The 19,659-nt window shown below is 42.9% G+C and overlaps 1 protein-coding gene across 2 annotated transcripts in view; it reads right to left on the reverse strand.

The window, feature by feature from the left end:
- kcnip4a (potassium voltage-gated channel interacting protein 4a) overlaps nt 1-19,659 on the reverse strand; it is a 33,578-nt gene that overhangs the window by 5,795 nt on the left and 8,124 nt on the right. Inside the window, exon 1 of one of the 2 annotated variants that reach the window (XM_061283732.1) lies at nt 10,739-10,955. The exons of the other annotated variant lie outside the window; for it this stretch is intronic. Within the exon in view, the coding sequence (XP_061139716.1) occupies nt 10,739-10,796 (58 nt within the window). The 5' untranslated portion in view covers nt 10,797-10,955. Of the gene's footprint in view, nt 1-10,738; nt 10,956-19,659 lie in introns of those variants that run through there. 2 annotated transcript variants of the gene reach the window in all.

Genomic DNA, 19,659 nt, shown 5'->3' on the forward strand with positions numbered 1-19,659 from the left:
TAAACAAATGAATTAGGGGGAAGCTGGAAAGAATCAAACGGCAGGCCACCGACAGCCTCCAAGTTTGTCATTTATCTGAAGATCAAACCTCGCTGACCCTAAACTAACAAGCTCCCTGAACCTGAAAAGGAGCTGCTAATTTATTTTTAATGAGTCTGCTTGACCTAGAAATGCATACGATGACCAGCACGGAGCGTTTGGAACTTTACTACCGAAACACGAGTACAAGTGACATCTGTAAATCTGATATCGAGTCGGACTCTAAAAATGCAAGAATTTAAATGAATAAAGATGAATCAAAATAGATTCATCTATTTAGTTCACAAAGGTAGATGACAAAGTTAAATGTGGACACACACACTTATTAATTACAATTTGGAAGAAAGTCATGATTCCAGCGATAACACTTTGGAATAAGTTGAAAGGATGAGATAAAAAATTCCACACCCCTCAAATCACTGTTGAAGCGCACCAAGCAAATCCAACAACAAAGCGTCAGCACCTGAAAGCAACCCGACACCCGATTGTATCTCGGTGGCAGCCGCGCGGCGCTCCTAATATAGGAGCACATTTATCAGCCGGCTCATCTCCATGGAAGGAGCGCATCTATCAACACCAGCCGCCGCCGCCGCCGCCGGCCGTCAACAGGTGTACAATGAGAAACGTTGCTGAAATGTCATTGTCGGAAAAAGACTGATGTTACTCGACTGTTCTACGGCAGAATCAAATTGTGCCACAACGGGTAGTAGACATGTCAAGGACGGGTAATTGGCTATGCTATGATGTTTTCGAGATATTTGAATGACAGGGTACTAGACTCTTCTAAAACATGGTACACCTACCCTGATGGGAAAACGAAGCTTCAAATTTGCTTCACGAACCAGTTGTTGTATTTAATGACTACTCTAGATGGCGCTGTAGCCCAAAATTGAAGTGTCCTCTAGAGCAGGAGTGTCAAACTCATTTTTTTCGGGGGCCGCATTGTAGTCATAGCTTCTTTCGGAGGGCCATTATGACTGTCAACGCAAATAAATGTATCATCATAAGTAGTACATATCATATTATATACAGTAAAAGCTACAAAACAAACTGACAAATAACTCGTTTTCAAATCAGACGAGTAAAAACTGGTCAAATATTTAAAAAAAATAGATATTACAAGTGAAGACAATTTGTAATTCTAGTAATGACACAAATTTGATGCACCATCTGTCTTCGGGGGCCACATAAAATGATGTGGCGGGCCGTATCTGGCCCCCGGGCCTCGACTTTGACACCTGTGCTCTAGAGGAATGAAAAAAAAAAAACTAGTTCATGATTCAACTTTGAAGCTTCATTTTTCCATGACTACAGTCTTAAGAGGTGTGAATCAGTTCTTTGGCAGGTACTACATAATACAACAAGATATTATAAAGTTCCACGACAGACAGGAAGAGGTAGTGTATCTATCAAATGTGAATAATGTAGGAGTGCTGCTGAAGAATAAGGAGGACACACGCTGATTAGCATCCACACAAGCTCAGTCAATAAAGCAAAAGAGATCCAAACAAAGTCCCCGCCGTGTAATGAAAAAGGGCCCCCACTACCCGCATCAGCCCTCATCCAATCAGATAACCCACACAGCGGATTCCAGAGGTGGATGCACAAACAAGCCCCAACGCGGGAGCGAGTCGGCATGAGCCATATGTCATTGTCGTTATTTAATAAAAAGTGCCTGCGACGTTTTACGACTGACGGGAAAATGCACGCAGCGTTTCGCAAAGACGTGAGCCGGGCGGTTAATACTCTATATGGCTTCACGTAGACAGACCTGCCACCTTGACAGATTGACGACATAGCAGGGCCCAACGAACGCTTCATTAGAAAGACGACTGTATTGTTTGTTGCTTACATGTACTGTTTTACTTTCTCGCTAATTTTAGTTCAAATTTGTCTGAACGATATTTTTACTTGATTGATTAAAAATTCTTTCATTTTCTCAAATATTAGTACAATAACTTAAAAAACGATAACAAATCAGAGTGATTAAAACTCATTAACATTCAAAATCCATCGTCTCAGGCCAACATGCAGCGCTTCCATTGTTAGACCCGTGAGAAATGCCAATTTTTAAATTAAAAATATATTAAAAAATGGAAAAGAAATAATAATTTTTAATTTAACAAATACACCAAACTTCAATATTGACATTTTATGGCCCAACAGCTAAAATGGCTCTCCGTATTTTTAAATTAAAAATATATTCAAACATTTAAAAGAAAAAATATTTTTTAATTTAATTTAACAAATACACCAAACTTCAATATTGAGATTTTATTGCCCAACGGCTAAATTAGCTCCCTGTATTTTTACAAGTATCAAGCCAGGTGTCCCAATACTTTTGACTAAACCGCATTAGCTAGAGCAGTGCCAATCATGCCCTTCTCGTCCTATCTGTCTTCTTTTGTTCCACATCAGCGGCCCTATCGTCTCCATCGCAATCTATTAGCGGTGATGTTTTCATCCAAAGTGATTGGCTCTTACTTTGGATCCGCCACAGACTTCACTTGAGTGTAAACACCCCCAAGGGACACCGACCGGCAAAAGGCCACGTCAATCATTTCCTCAATGCTAAAAAGGGGTTGAGGAAAAAAAACAAACAAAAGGCTAATTGCGCCACACGCAAGTCCTTTTGAATTGATTTCTAAACCAGATACACCATTGTTTAAAAAAATAAATAAAAAAGCATGCCAAAAAAAAAATGCAATTAAGCGAAGCAACCAAAATGATGGATTGAGCTAAAGTGGCTGAGTTAGCGCAATGCGAAGCACTTTTGCACTCCATACAAAAAAACAACAAGCATGGGAAATTTTGCTTACGGTGGGTTGATGAACATTGGCCTCCAGATGGAGTCTGCTCAGGTGGCATTTTCTTTTTTTTGGGGGGGGGGGGGGCAGATGTGCGCATGGACGCATGTTCAACCAAGTGTGCAATCTCATGGAGCTACTACTTGACATTTCCCAAATTCACCCAAGGAGAATAAAAAAATTCCTTATTATTTGTGTATGGCGGTTTTGAAATTAGTAGTTTAAATGAAGAAATAAATACCGTTTTTTTCCATGTATAATGCGCCCCCATGTATAATACGCCCCCTAAAAAGGGCATGTTGATGCTCGAAAAAAGCCTGTACCCATGTATAATACGCACCCAAATTTTGACTCCTACTTAAGTCTGTAAACGTAAAATTATTTCAGAAAAAAGATCATCTTTGGGAACAACCGGATGTTATTCTGCCGGTCAGTATCACTGCGCATGGGCTAGCAAACTCAATAGCAAAGAAATGTTTCGGATTTGTGTAGGGTACATAGTGACCGCAAACGAGCAGGTGATCGAGCAAGCGTCTGATACGAGAGCATTGTGTTCGTATGGAGCGTGTTTGACGTGAACAGCAGAGAAGAAAGTGCATCTGTAATGGCGGCCTCCGTATCATATCCGGATTAAAAAAAATAATAATAATTTTAATTTTTTTGGGTACCCATGTATAATGCGCACCCCAGATTTTAGGACAATAAATTAATTAATTTTTGCGCATTATACATGGGAAAAAACGGTAAGTTATTTATAGGTATGAAAAACAAAGTGATAAAGTTGCAGCCACAAACTCAATATTCAATCCCTAAACTTGAAAACGACTTTCCTCCGAGGTAATTTCCGAGCCAAAATAACTATTTGTCTACCATTATTGACCATCTCGCCAGTTTCATAATTGCAAAATGATTTTTTTTTCCCCACATGTCCCAAACTTCCCGCTCAGGGCCTGACAAGCTTATCAGATGTTTGATTTTACCGCAGCGATTATCCCTCCAGACACCCAAGCGTATGGTGTTGATAACCACACGTGGATGTCGTCTGGCCTCATCGATTTCCATTCGGGGAAGCAAAAACTTGAACTCAATCTACGCCAAGTACGCTCGCATCCCCAATTAGAAGGAAGCAAACACATACGTGTGTGAATGGCCACGCTAATTGGAAGTCTAACTGAAGTGTCATCGGAGCAGGTTGATTTAATGAGACCGACGCGGTCGGTCGGGATTAAAGCGAGTTTTTATCGCTGCCTCGCTAATTAGACGGCTTTTCCTTGAGATGCATATGAGACGCCGTTCGAGACTCCTCAACACATTTGAATCGTTTTCCTTTACAGTGTGTCCCAAATAAATAATAAATATGAAACAAGGTTTTTGTTTAAGGTTGCAAAGGTGACCTTTCTTTGAACAAGTGGAAGCTTGAAAATTTCTCAAAGGCAATTTGCAAGACAGTAGGCGGAGTTAAATCAATGAAGATCTTCCCAGTGACCTCACGGCGGTGGATTTTATTTTAATGAGGTCTCGCAGACAAAAATTTACACCACAAAAACAGTGGAAAAGTGACTGATTTGAATGAAGAACTTTGAAGACCGTGTCTCACTTTTTAAAATGATCCGCAGTGGATAGATAATGACAAGAGTCAAATCCAAACTAGAGTTAAAGTAAATCAAAACATGAACACAAATAATTCTGAATTCGACTGTATCTTATATGCAAATAAATAAAGACGAAGTGGTGAGGATATTGATTTGGGACCACCCTGTCTGACACTTCTTACCCTCGGAGAAGTTGATGATCCCCAAGATGTGCAGCAGCTTGATGGAAGCAAACACCAGCACCACGATGCCCACCGTCTGCAGCCCCTCCGTCTCCCAGATGGCGCTCAGCACCGGGCCGCCCTCGGACCACTCGTCGCCACCTTGCCCCGAGCCGAAGCCGGAACCGCCCCCCTCCTCGCCTTCCAAGCTACCGGGGTTGGCACCCGGTCCCGCGCTCCAGTTCCCCCGTGCCCACTCCAGCGCTAAGCTGAGCCGGGCGCACAAGCCGGGCACCCCTCAGCACCCGTTTCCCGCCTGCCCGCTCCCTAAATCCAGGTCGAGACCTCGAGTCTGTCAGGTCACCAAAGCGATTGCATGGCCCTGGTGGGGACGTGAACTCGATCTAGACAATGATGACGGGAGCAAAACTCCACTCTTGCATTTGAGAAGCGCTGAACGAGGGGAGGAGAGGGAGGGAGGAGGAGGAGGGGGCGTGTGAAGAAGGGAGGGAGGGGTCACCCCAACACAACACGATCCACTTCACGTCCACCTCATTTGTGGGACCTTCTCACTACATGTTTGCTCTGTCCAACTGCATGTTAACATGCTGGGGGGGTCAGCAGCAGCAAAAAAAGAAAAAAAAAAAAAAAAAAAGAGCATACCGCCCTCTACTGGCCTTTTCTAAAACTAGCAACTACTCTTTTGTTTACAGAGTCAGGAAAGAATTATACTGATCGTAGTTGTTGGTTTAAAAAAAATAAAAAATAAAAAAAATAAATAAAAAAAATCGACATAAAAGTTCTCAGTCCAGAAATTGTTGTGACGGCAAAAAGACAACATGCTAAATTCCGACAGCCATGCTGAATTAGCGCCACTCATCAGCATCCCTCGTCCACAATTCATCTGGGGATTTTCATTAATTGCTTTAAGTGAACCGTGAACGGTTTATCTCGCTCGCTCATCAATCAAAGCCGCTTGGCATGTCATTTAGGAAGGGAGACACAATTAGGGGACACAATTAGGGACACCTGCGGCAACAGAAAGTGAAAGCAAGCCGCCATCTTTGGTGGCGAGGTGGAAATGCGACGGCGTGGCGGTAAAAGGAGGAAACTGGGACCATCAAACACAGGTATACAAAATATTTCATTTGGTGGCTAACTGTTCTTTTTTGCTGTTATTGGAAAGAAAAAAAATGCCATGGCATTGAAAAATGCTGATGAATAAATAAAATTATTAAAAAATATATTTTTTCCCCAGTTAAGTTGGCTCCACCCTCAAACATTTTACTGACACATGCTCAATAGCGCCATCTATCTTTTAATTAATATGGACAAAGAGGGAGTGACAGGGTTACAAAAGACGAGCGGGCCCACGTGCAGAAGCCGATAACATTGAAGAGCCGATAACATTTGATTTACGCCGCGCCGTTTGTCAGCTTGCCGGCGACTGGTCCGACAGGTCGGTGAAAAGGTCAACGGCCGACGAGGGACAAGAAACGTCGGCTGGGACGGCGGGGAAACATAAAAAGGCAGCCGCGACCCAGAAGGGTCGGAGCCGCTGTCCGATGCCGCCGGCCGGCAAGTGAAATACAATCGGCACCATCGGGAAAAATCAATACATCTCTTCTCAAAATTACAAACGGAAAGGGAAAATAATATTTCTCAGTGTGTCCAGACAATTTGACGGATTTGCCGTATTTATTAACAAATGTACACCGAAACTAACTTTCTCTGCTTTTTCACGCTCGTCTTACCGGCGTAGCCGACGTGCAACAAGCCAAACTGTTTCAGAACTTTGACGACGAGGACCACTACGACCAACATCTCCAGACCCTCCGAGTTCATGTCGAAGGGCCATCAAAAACGCCACTCGACGGACGCTCTTTGGCCAGGAGGCACGTGTGGACGACGACAAGGAGGAGGAGGGGGAGAAAGAATGTGATTGGCCACCCTTGTTTGCTCACTGTTTTATTTACCAAGCATTTAAATGTAGATAATAGGATTTTAAAATGAGTATTATAGTAAAATATTTTAGAAATAAGAGAAGGATATAAAAGAGAAAATATTTTTAGAGGGAAAAAAGAGGCTTATTTTGGGAATAGTAATTATTTCGACTTTTTTTTATAAGCGGAATGTTATGGTGGCAAGTAAATTGGCAACTAATATTTGAAAAGAAAAGATATTTTGAGTTTTCACAGTCGATGTTTACATCCCAACTCAAAATGAACCAGAGTGAACAAAACTTTGTTTTTACCAAACCAAAAATAATTAGCGCCTTACTGCTAACTGAATGCTAACACAGCATGGGAAACGCCACAGACTGACGAACCAAACTAACGTCAATATTGCAATAATTATAATCATTTAAACAAGATCCATTTGAACACAAATGGTAGCAACACATGCAGGCAGCATACAATACACACAGGCATATATTCTTTATCCTCTACACAAAGTCACAAATATTTCTACAGATTCGTCATTACCAACGATAAGACACCATTTTAAAAAAGTGAACAAAGTACAATATGACCCTTTATCTGCCCTGATGCCTCCATTAAGACCGAAAAGAGGCAAAGGAGTACGACAAGTGAAACATGATGCGTTCTCATGAATTCAGGGCGCAATCAAGGCCTGGCAAATAATCAGCACAGTGTGTGGTATCAATCAGTGTGATTGGTGGTGAAGCTAATTAGTTGTGCGTGCGTGTGTGTGCGTGCATGTTGACACCTGCATAGCACAAACACTCCAACATGGACGCAATGCCATTCGATACATTGCAACACTACAATCGAATAAGATTCAGCTAAGTAGCAAATGGTCTCATAATCCATACACACATTGCTAGTTTTTAATTAATGGTCACCATTATTTTAAACATAGCGTACCTTTGGAAAAAAAAAAAACAATTTGCCTACTTTTCATCACTGAAATTATTATACTGCTGAACAGTAAATTTTAATCAGGCTTTGTGTCCCTAGATATATTTTTGATGCCGATTTAAAACATTTATTTACTTGCACATCAGCTTTTTGGGTTGATTTCTTTTATTTATTTATTTCTAAGTTAGACCTAGAAAGGCTTGCATAATACAGATTTTAATTATATATTCTTTTTGTTTCTATTTGATATTTATGCGTTGATTTCATTTTTTTTGTTTTAAAGTTTGACCTAGAAAGTCTTGACAATACAGATTTTTATTTTATTTATACATTAATTTTATTTTATTTATTTATTTTGCTTTCATTTTTATTTTATCTTGAAAGATTTACTTGCATCTTTGATTTAAAAAAAGGCACAAATTATTATAGTGCAACCTTGTAAATCATGCCAGGTTCTGTATTATGTGACGTTGCTTCCCCCAAGTGGACAACAAGAGGAAGTGCAAACCACAGCTGGAAAAAAAACTGCTGACAAATTAAAAAACAAAACAAAAAACAAAACACTGTAAAAGGACATTTTAACCATGTCCGTTTCTCAAGATCAGCAATAACGCTCCAATCTATTGTTTAATTACCCCACAAAGAATATCATTAACTTCCCCACTAAGCATTTTAATCCATATTTTGCACATTGCTTTCCTGATCCAATTTTGTTTCCTTCAAATTTTGAAATGGGTCAAGTTGCGCAACAGGAGTGCTAACTAGCAAGCATCTCCTTTCCAAACATCAGCACGTGCTGTGAGACAAATAGTGAGCATGGCCGCCAAAGTTCCCCGCTGCTCAGGTTTCTTGTTAGCCCGGGCTCCTAATACCCAACAGCACAGACCGACATTGACCATCTGGGAACTGTTGCAGCCCACGTCATCAATCGGGCCTGGTTAGGAAGCGGCGGGCCGGCCGGCCGACCGGCGGGCTGTCATTGTAACATCCCATCTGGTACCGCGTGTGACAAACATGGCCAGTTGGAATATTAAGGCCTACCAGCTTTGGTTGTGATGGAGAATGAAAACCGCTCGACAAAGATGCAGCACAAAAAAGCATGTGAGGTTGTCAGGGGACTATGGATATGAAAAAATAATCTAAAAAATGGACAGAAAAAAGATAGAGGGGGGCGGGGTGGTACTCGCCCCTCCCTGAAATATACTCAGTAATACAGTAATTGACTTTTGGGTATTTTCCGATTTTTCAAGGATTGTTCCCGGCACCCAACCCTCGTAAAATACACATAATGAATCTTCATCAGGATTTTTTATAGAATATTTGGGGTTTGTAAAAAAATGTTTTACGGACCCCGTGATTATCCTTAACCTCCCCCCCCCCCCCCCCCCACGGAAAAAAATCCTATCTCCGCTGGTGCTCGACCCGCAACAACGCACTCGGATGAGGAGGATGAGAACAATAGTTCCTCCACATGCCTTTCAGCGAGTGGTCTCTTGTCGCAAACAACTCATTTGACCAGTTGGTAGCCTGAGTAAGCAGCTTCCTCCCACACGGCAAAAAACACAAACATTCAGATCCCGACCACGCACACGCTGCGCGAGCACCTGAGGGGGCTTGGTGGACTCGTGGGACGCTGCGGGCGCCTCTTGTCATGCAAACGGCGGAGATAAATGGCAGGCTGCAGAGTGGCTTGTTAAGAGCCTCTCGCCATTATTTGCTGAATGTAGCGGGGGAAAGCAAAGGACACAAAAGGCTCGACACCATCAGTCATTTGGAGCCCGTCATCGGTTAGCAAACGATAATAGATTCGATCAGAGGAAGGCCCGATCCAATTACCGTATTTTCCGGACTATAAGGCGCACCTAAAAACCTAAAAGGTTCTCAAAAGCCGACAGTGCACCTTATAGTCCGGTGCGCCTTATATATGGACCAAATTCCTAAATTTGAACTGACTCGAAGCATTGTGTCATGAAATCAATCATAAGTGGCCCGCTAAAGACTATGAATCATGAATAAAAAAAACTATGGATTATTATTTTGTGATTATAAAGTAATTTGTTGCATCTGAAGTTGCATTAAAAAAGATAAAATGGAGAATGATTTGATTTGGATAAAAAATCTGACATGATGCATTAATGGTGCGCCTTATAGTCTGGTGCGCCTTATATAAGGACAAAGTTTTAAAATTGGCCATTCACTGAAGGTGCGCCTTATAGTCCGGTGCGCCTTATAGTCCGGAAAATACGGTAATCATCTTAATTCAGTGTACAGCGGAAGCGGGCTATTCGTTGAGAATTGGGACAAGCCCCACCCACAAACAGCAAAATTTAGCGTGTAACTAATTGAAAGAATGAAAACCTCAACAAACTACAAAAAAAAAAGTCAAAAGATTTTTTAAATTAGCATCAGAAACACATTTAGGGACAGGTAAAGCCATCTCTGAACTCTGTTGACCTGCGTCACCTTCACACCCGGGTCAATATGACCCGGGGCATTTTTCCTTTTCCATAAATCCCAATTATTCTATTATTTTTGGTCATGACTAACCTTTTGACTCACAATTATTTCACAGTTTGTGCTTCAAGAAACTTATTTCCAAAGTTTCATACCCCTAAAACAAAGTCAACTAAGCCCACAACCCAAGAAGAAGCTTCCACAGATAACATGAACCATCCCGACCGTATAGAACACTCGTCTTGCCGTAACTGTATATAGGTTAGCCTCCCATGTGGCTCTATCTAAGATATGCTTACAGTGCACATGCAGCAAAACCAGGCTGCTGCGCCTTGCATGCTCACCGCGGGCCCCTTAAAAAAAAAAAAAAAAAACAAACACTTTCATTAATATCACTGTGCTTCCCTTCTCCCGAGCCAATTAAACCAACTGGATGGCTTGCAAATAGTGTCAGTACACTGGAGGCAACGCAAATAATACTTCCACTTTTTACACCCGCCCTCTACAAAAAAAAAAGAAATGATGACTTCCAAGCAATTTCATGATCTGCTGGTCTGGCAAGAAAACGGCTCGCCGAAGGAAACGGAAGAACTTTCTGCACGCTCGCGTCCAAATTTGCATGGAGCAACAGCTGAGATTTGTTGCATTGCTGGAGGAAGGTTAACACCATCTTGAAATCATCAAGTTGGCTGAGCGCTTTTCCCTTACGGCCGTATACGGGCTTGACATCTGGAGGATTGTTCGTACACGATCCCAATTACACACAAAAGAGGGGAGGAAAAAAATTCTGTCTGGCTTCCTACCTGTGGGCTTGCGTCTTTGTTTGGGCTGAAGAGAGAAGATGACCATTAAAGCTCCCATGATACCTTTGCTTGGCTCGCTCGTCGCGAGTGATCTGAAAGTCCTGCTTGAATTCCACACACACACACACACGCTCACACTTATGCCTCCCACACTTGATAGTGAAGTCTCACATTGGAGTGAGTGAGTGAAAGAGAGAGACGGGTGGGGGGGGTGGATCCTTTCCAGCCACTCTGGCTTGCGTCGGCTGCACGACAAGCACTCGGAGTTTGGAGTTTTGACGTAAGGCACGGTTAAAAACCCTCCCCACTTTCTTCCTCCAAGATCGGGAGCAGCTCCGGAGAAAGTCACCAAGATGAATTGCCGCGCTCAAGAGGAGCGGGGACCAAAGTGTGGGCTCGGGTTCAGTGGGACAGGTGTAAAGGATGTTTTGTTGTATTTTTTTTATTTATTTGTGGTGTCATTACTTTGACATCTATTTCTTCCTCGACTCTGATCCTCACAGGAAGATTGCGTGGATTAAGGTCAAGGTCACAATTCAATCGAAGGGAAAGTCAGAGAAGATTATGGACACAAAATATGTAATAAAAAAAAAAATGGCTCTCTTCAAAACCGCCACGAGATGGCCACAGAGTACTAAAATGTAAAATGCCTGTTTAAAAAAAATATATACCGGCGCATTTATACTATTCTCCATCTCACGTTTTTGGACGCTAGAGGTCGCAATTGCTTCATTTTGTAGCGGCTGATCAATCCGAAAGCTTCTTGAGAATTTTGCTCACACGCTCCAAACACTGTCAAGCGAAAGAGCATTCCGTTGCTGGAAGAAGAGCTCGGGAAAAGATGAGACATAGAAGGGGCCCAGTGTAAATAAGTTTTTTTTTTCCATGATGTAACACAGCACCAAAAGTGGTGTGAGAGGTGTCACAGTTTCTTTTCTAAACAATTCTTTTTTTTTTTTAAGCCTCGTCATTACCCGGTCACAGAACAAGCAATTTCGACGCTCCATAAAAAAAAAAAAAAAAAAAGAGTTTCTTGGAATCAAATAAGTGTAACTCCTCACACTTTATTTGGCGGCGGTGTATTAGCATTCTCCATTTTGTCCCACTTGAGATCGCCGTGGCGTGCTCATCATGCGTGGGTTATTGCTGAGTACTATTCAAAATTCACAGCTGGAGTCCCGTGCCAAGTTTGAAAATAAAGAGGATTTCTCTAAGAAGGCTTCACAAATAGATGGGGGTGTCTTGTGGCAGCCCAATTCTTTTTTGTTGTTGCTTACGCAAAACAGATTAACCATTACCATTTTTTCATCACATCAAACAAATCGTACGAAAACAAAACAATATCTCAAATAGGAAATAACGTAAATCCAATAAATCGCTTTCAGACACCCACTGAAGGAAGTGTATAATAAATCTTTTTTTTTTGTGGGTCTGGAATTTATGCCCACAGGTGTCAAACTCATGGCCCGTGGGCCAGATACGGCCCGGCACATCATTTTATGCGGCCCGCGAAGACAAATTGTGCATCAAATTCATGTGTCATTACTAGAATTGCAAATTGTCTTCACTTTGAATAATATTTGACCAGTTTTTACTCGTCTGATTTGAAAAGTTATTTGTCAGTTTGTTTTGTAGCTTTTACTGTCTATAATATGAGGTGCTCATACATTTATTTGGGTTGACAGTCATAATGGCCCTCCGAAAGAAGCCCTACAATGCGGCCTGCGGAAAAAAATGAGTTTGAATATTGAATTGAAATACTTATTGAATAAAGGCTTCATTCAACCCGCATGTAAAGTAAATATACTTTCACTGCAAACTCCCGCTGCCCATCAATTCAGTCATCCAGCGACTGTCCAAGCGAGGCAAACAGCTAATGCAACGTGATCCAAATCAAGAAGCCGTAGCTCGTATTCTTAGCATCCCATTTACAAGCTGAAGCGCAGCCAAACGTTTTCGGTCATTAATCCCAGCAGATTGAGCGGGAATACGCGTGTCAATTTGCTTTAAAAAAAAAAAAAAAGCAGCGTCGTTATTCGAGAGACGAAGGCGACTTCAGCTCTTAAAAACAGAATAAAGTAATTTCATGTTTCTGAATGCCGACGTCGTCGTCTGCGGTATGAATTAAGCGCCGGAAGGTTTTAATAGGGGGACATTAATCATACTGTCGCACAGCTTGAAACCTTGGGCCATAAAAATGTAAAACTGTGCATAAAGAGGATTAAAAACCAATTAAGCAGAGCCCAAGTCATCGATAAAAGAAAATAAACAGACGACTACTGTGGAAAAAACAGCAACAATAAGATCACAATGATTGATTTTGTTTTCATGTTGGTATTAAAAATCTCCCATTTGCAGGCTTTGTTCTAAATTAGCCCTCTACCTAATCAAGGATTTCAGGGATTACTACTTGTTCTAATTAGCAGTGTGTTAAAGGGACAGTGTGTAGATTTGTCTGCCATCTAGTGGTGGACTGGTGGAATGCAAGGAAGCATGTCAGTGTCATATTATCCTAGATTATAATTAATTATTCTAATGATAATTTATATTAGAATTACTTTGGTATATTTTAATATTTAAGACTTATTAAAATTACTGTATTATTATATATGAGCTATATTATTAATATTATTATATACATTATTTATAAATACATTATAATTATTTTAATTACTAGACCTATTATATATAAAAATGTATAAGCATTTAAAAATCCAAATATTCTACACACTGGCCCTTTAAATTAGCTCACGACCTTTCTATGCAATAATACACAACGTGGATTTCGTGGAGGGGGGGACGGCGTTTGTGTTTTACTCCAGAAAGGGTTCACATCCGCCTCACTGTTAAAAGCCATTTCACGGTCAAACTGCGGCGTCACGGAGCAAAATCAATGAATTTCATTTCGCTCTATGACAGAAATGGACAAAATTGGCGGGCCTGGCTGGTTATTGCTCACATTTGAGTTCTCTCAAGTGGTTGCCTCTATCTCATGACAAGACTCCTTCCAAAGATTTAAGCAGAAATTATTCACGTTGGGTCATCTGGAAGTCAATTTAAAGCAGATAAAATCCTACTTGGCCCATTGATGAGTATTTTTTTTACTACAGCCTTGACACGTAGTCATGAGGAACGTCTGAGCACGGCCGCCTCGCCGGCTCCAGGCTGTGACATCTCGGGGTCGCCCATTAAACACGCACTTCACAGAGGGGAGGGGCGGGGGTGCGGGGCACGTACGTCGGCAGAAAACCGGATTGGGAGCATCTTCACAGTACACCTCATCTCCGTTCATGCTCCAACAGTTGCCTGCTGAGCGCCAGCCATGATTTTCAATACGTTAATCCTCTGCGGAAAAAAAAAAAGGCTTTTGCTGAAACTTAATTAGCGGGTTTAATACAGAAAAAAAAAATTCAATAATGCCGGAGGAGGTAGCTTGCCGGATGTTTTATTTTTAGAGCTTCATTCTTTTTTTTTTTTTTTTGGCATGGACAAATCATTGGCTTGTCCAGCACAAGGATCACCTCCGGGAATAGTTTTGTGGGCACTTTCAACACGTCCCACTGAGAACCATAATGTGCAAAACAAACATTGTTTTGACTTCGTCTCTATTTACCGCTGCATCTTCTCAGCCCGCTCTGCTCTATTTACGCCAGCAAATCTGCAATTGCAGTTATTTGCTTTCTTTTTTTCGCATCCTGTAGGCCACATGAAATTGCATTAGGAAGGCGGCCATGTTGCAGCTGAGGGAGTTGCACACAGACATGATGAAAACACCTTTGGACAGGCAAAAGGTTTCCAACGGCAACTTCCTGTCTGCTCAGGTGACTTCCTGTCACTTTGAGTGGTCAGTGAAGACGAGCACAACAAGGAAGCCGTTTTTTTTTCTTTTTTTAAGAAAAACGGCTCCAGCATTGGGAGTGATGGGATTAATATTTTTCTCACGATTTTCTTTTCAATCAATACAACAAACATATTTCTATTATAAATCTCTGCTTTGCAACAGCACAAGAACAAAACATTTGTTCAACTCCTCAAAAGTCATTTCGGTTTATAATGTACCCTACAGAATGGTCACTTTAAGGGTTAATTAATGGGGAGGCCTAAAAAACAAATAGGGCGCATAACCCGGAAAGAGGCCAACCAAGAAATGGCGATCGATCCTCATTAGGTGCGAGCCCAACGTATCGGAGACAACAGTGACTCCGCCCCCCCCAACCTCGGCCAGCAAGTCGGGGTACAAGCACGGCAGCGCGTACGGCAAATTACTGGCACTTCCTACGTCGCTTTGCATTTAAATTGAATTTTCAGTGTGCTCAGCAATGCGCAGATAATGCTGGGGGGAAAAAAGAGGGATGATTCAAAATCATACATCAACTCATTGCACTAGCGGCTAATCTGCATGGGAAACAACTCAGCCGAATTTCAAATTTACAATGGGTAAAAATTGCTGGCTTGCTTGAAAAAAAAAATTAAACAATGTGTTTTACTGTCTTTTTAAAAAGACAAGGTTATATCAATATTGGCTATTACTGGCTGTCAGCAGTAATGAACTTTCCTCTTCTTTTGTTTTTTGAGGGGACGTCTAAACCGGGCAAAATATGGATGTTTGTAGAGTGGAGTCAACAGGCAGCCTCTTTAATCGCCTTTATTAATTAACTTCTTTCCCCCTGCCTCCTTCTCGGTGAGCAGAGAGGGGAGGGGCGAGCAGTTACGCAGGAGGAGTGAGCAAATCAAACGCGACAATAAAATCAAATCTTCGCTCTGGTTCATGTGCATTGCCCTAAAAAATTTGCTAGCCCAAGGAATGGACCAGTGTTGTCAAAACGGAATTAAAACAGAACATTTATTCATTTAAACCTGACTCTTTATTTCCCCAAATAATTTTAAAAGAGTCATTTTAAAGCTCTTATTTTAATCATGTGATTCTGCAACATTTGTGCTCACGATTATCATACTAGAGAGTAAAAGCAACACCGGCGGTCGTGACAAACTCACTCCGACAAAATTAATAAGTGGTTTTCTGGGATATTGGCCCAAACATCTGTCTGTCGGCACGTTTACAACCTGGATTTCAACCGGAATGAGCGTTGAGTGACTTTCCCCGCTGTCATTTGTAGCAATCTGTCACTGGCACAGATTTAGCCAATATGTAACGTGACCGGAGTCATTTTCTGCACGGTCGGCCATGACAGACGGGCCCGGGGGAGAGTAAGCAATTGTGCCCGTTTACAACGGAGGTGTGGAGCAGTTTATAGTAGACAAGCAGAGAGGAGGGGGTGGGACGTATCTAAGGGTCATCGTGTCCTTGGGAAGGTGACTTTTTGGCGCAAAGCAAACCAGGGGGAGTCTATTTTCTGCATGTGACCCCTGGAGGATGCTACTAGAAAGGCCACGCCCTTGGAACAATATAAAAAGCTCTTTCTCATACGCAATGAGGTCACGCGTGACGACATCGGCCATCGTTCTGGCTCGGACACTACCTCACGAGTCTTTGGCACCCTCGTTAATATAAATCAGCTGGCTAGTTCGGAAATGGCGTGGCGTCTTCCTTTGTGTGTGGGGAAAAGCGATCTTCAAAACATGCTGTTGACCGCAGCTCACAATCTGACCCTCACGCGGAGATATAACATGCCAGTCACTGGCCAAGTGGGAATAAATGAGAACAGGTTGTTCCTGTTGTTGCCCCTCCCTCGCATGCAAACCGTTTTGTGACAAAAGCCCCCCAAGATTAATCCGTCGAGAACCCCCCCCCCCCTTCCGCCCCCACGAGCAGCCAATCAAAAACGGTACCTGAAACCCATTTGCGAGCTGTCACTCAGCAGAAAATGACAAATTTTACACTCAAGACTTTAAACGTCTGGGATTTCTTGATGACAGGTGTCGGAGCTCCTGAGGGCATTCATTCCGACCCCTGAAGGGTGTATTGATTTCCTATTCGCTGGAAGGAAGCCTGCTCCGTAATTGCCGTCTAACCATGCGCGGAAAGAACATGGTCTATCATGTTGCGGTGCCGTCTGATTTCCACTCCGGTTGGAGGACGCGGAAAAGCTTCTCGAAAAGATTTTAGAGAAAGCGACAAAAAAACAGAAGGAGGTCCTAAGTGAGTACCGCACACTGTCGTCGTTTGGAGCTTTAATCACTTCAACTGTGAGGTCTCTTTGACAAGCTCATCATTTTCTAATTATTCCTCTCACATCGTGGTGATTAATGAAAGAGGAACTTTTCCACACCTGTCCCTCCCGAGCGTCTTCGTCCTTGGCGCGACATGACGGCACGGCGGTATCAAATATTCAGTGTTTACTGTATAGTCGGCACAGGGTAAGTGGAACATGACCTGACCTGTCAGGAAACCAAAGAGATCCAAACAAAGAATGAGGGGGCCCCCCCCTTTTATGTCAGAGGTAAACCCGCTACTGTGCTAGACCAGTCTAGGACCGCGATGACGGACGAGGCGTCGGATCGGGTCACGGGTGAGCAGACGCCGGCACGCCTGATGGCGCAGACACGTGCGTGTCTGAGAAGCAATTCCCACAAGCTTTATCACATCAATCGACAAGTTAATAAAAGGGGAAAAGGAGATAAAGATGTCAAAAGTTGAATAACTGCTGACACTGCAGTTATCAGGCAGAAGACTTTGCGATTCACTGGGACGAGAACATCAGAACCGTTTCTTCCTTGAGTCCATTTATTTTCAATCTATTTGTTGGCGTGACTCAATTTGTAATCACAGCCAGATAAACACCGAAGCGGATCGCCATCAATACGAGCGTCGGGTTAATAAACGCTAATAAATGGTCCGCCGGTAACTATGGCAACTAATGGCTAACTCTATTGGGCCAACTGATGGATTCCTCCCATTCAGCTAATCTGCTTTTATTGGTTTGGGTTTGAAAGCTTCAGCTGTCTTCACTCCGCCACAGTGGAGAAAAGCACACAAAAGTGGGCCGCAATGTCGATTTGCTACCCGGGGACGGGTGCGAAAACCGTACGGAAGCTCCCTCAAGTTCATTAGCGCCACGTCTCTGGAGGATCAACGTTATCCGCAGCCAAGAGTCTTGACATCAACACTCAATTAAAAAAAAAACATGGTTGATTCCCGTGTAGTAATCCGGCCAACGAGCCACAAGTGACAAACGACCCCCCGCTAAGAGTCTTACCGGTATTCAGCGAGCCGGTGATGAGTCGGAACAAGTAGCGGGCGAACTTAAAAACCTGCCGCTTGCACCTTCTCCTGCAGCTCATCTTGGCCGCCGAAAGCGGTTTCTCCTTCAAACGAGGTCCCGTTTGCGGCTCGGGCTGCGTCAGAGGCGCACGTTTGGCGGCGCGGCGGTCATTCGTGAGCGGCTCCAGCGTAAAGGCTCGATGAGTCTCGGCCAGAGACTTTCCGGAGGTGCGGGGAGGGGGAAAAAAGTCTTCTCCCGGACGCAAGCGCACGCTGCCGCATTTGAGCCGCTCGGAACCATCTGTGGATGTTTTACCGTCGCTGACGGTTGCTATGGAGGTGGAGCTTGATTGGCCCGCCAGGAGGAGGAGGAGAGATGGAAGGGACACATGGTAGAGAGGTAGCCAAGGCACTTTATGCGAGTGATGCAAAATATTCAAGTGGATTCTACAGATTGCCATGAGTATTTATTTCGGAGGACTTTTGAAAAGAGAAAATCAAACTTTTCGGTTTTATTCGAGTTGTAAAAGTAGTCGTTGAATCAGTATTTGTATACGGAGGCGGGTGGGTGACTTGTGGTCAGGTGAATCATTGACAAGCTCCGCTCGCTAATGTGGCTGCGCTTCATTTAGCTCAACATGTGCGCGACTCCCATCAACTCGCCTCATATAATGTCGGACCAGCAATTCCGTATAAAACCGGCAGAGCTTGGTGATGGAGACAGTATTCAAGTCTCTGAGACTCCTCCGTTATGCTATTAGCAATAGCATCGGCAGCTAACAACAAAAACGGTTGCTATTGATGTGTCAGACAGCTGACTTCAAGGAGACAGCTTCATTTTCGCACGCTGGCGTCTCTCCGCCGAATTCGTACTTTTAAATTGGTGGTTTATCAAGGTCAATATAACAATTATTTTCAAATATATTGCCAAACCATGTTGACATGGTTTGTTATGATGCATTTCAAGGTCAGGAAATTTCAATTTGCTTGCTCCCGATAATCCTGGTATTCAATTTTCAGACTTTTTCATCTGTACCAAAAACGTCAACATTGGGATGTGAGTGTGACGTACGGCGCAAAATAACCACATTCCAAGTCCTTATAGAGTAGGGGAGCGACGTATGTTTACTTAAAGTGATATGACAGCGTGTGTGTTCGGGGGGGATGACGATACAAACACACATGTTGACGATTTAAAGCGAATCGCGCAATGAGGACAAAACGTACAGCTACTGCAGGGGCGGCGTAGCTGGGAATGGCTTCTGAAATGTATTAACTTTTTATAGCAGATTGCCTGCATAGCTTTTTCGATTTTGTACCACGGGCGTAATAAGTCATTAAAATGAAACATGGAGCGTTAATTGAGCCGATTCAAGGTGGTGCGTTCATATATGGCGTCGTCGCAGCACTCGGGCTGAAGTCTCGGAGTGTCAATCAAGCACTGATTAAAAAGCTGTGATGCACGCTGAAAATATTAGCACTTTCATTGCGTGCCGATTTACTGGTGGAGTGTACACTAAGAAAACAACACATTTGGCGAAAGTTGCTACCAAAAAGCACAATTAGGACTTTTGATCACATGGAGTGAAAGCACAATTTCAACAACCTCTCAATAAGACATAGCGCGAGCAAAGCAGAAAGTAGCTTGGAGTTAGCGTCCTTTCAAACACTAGCCGGTCGATGCCCAGCGACGGATGGTCCTTCCATCCTGGCTGACGAAGGCAAAGTCAGCACACTGGGGGGCTTTTCTCAGCCGCCA

The sequence above is a fragment of the Syngnathus typhle genome, linkage group LG1 (assembly GCF_033458585.1).
Source record: "Syngnathus typhle isolate RoL2023-S1 ecotype Sweden linkage group LG1, RoL_Styp_1.0, whole genome shotgun sequence".
In the NCBI taxonomy this organism is placed as follows: Eukaryota; Metazoa; Chordata; class Actinopteri; order Syngnathiformes; family Syngnathidae; genus Syngnathus; species Syngnathus typhle.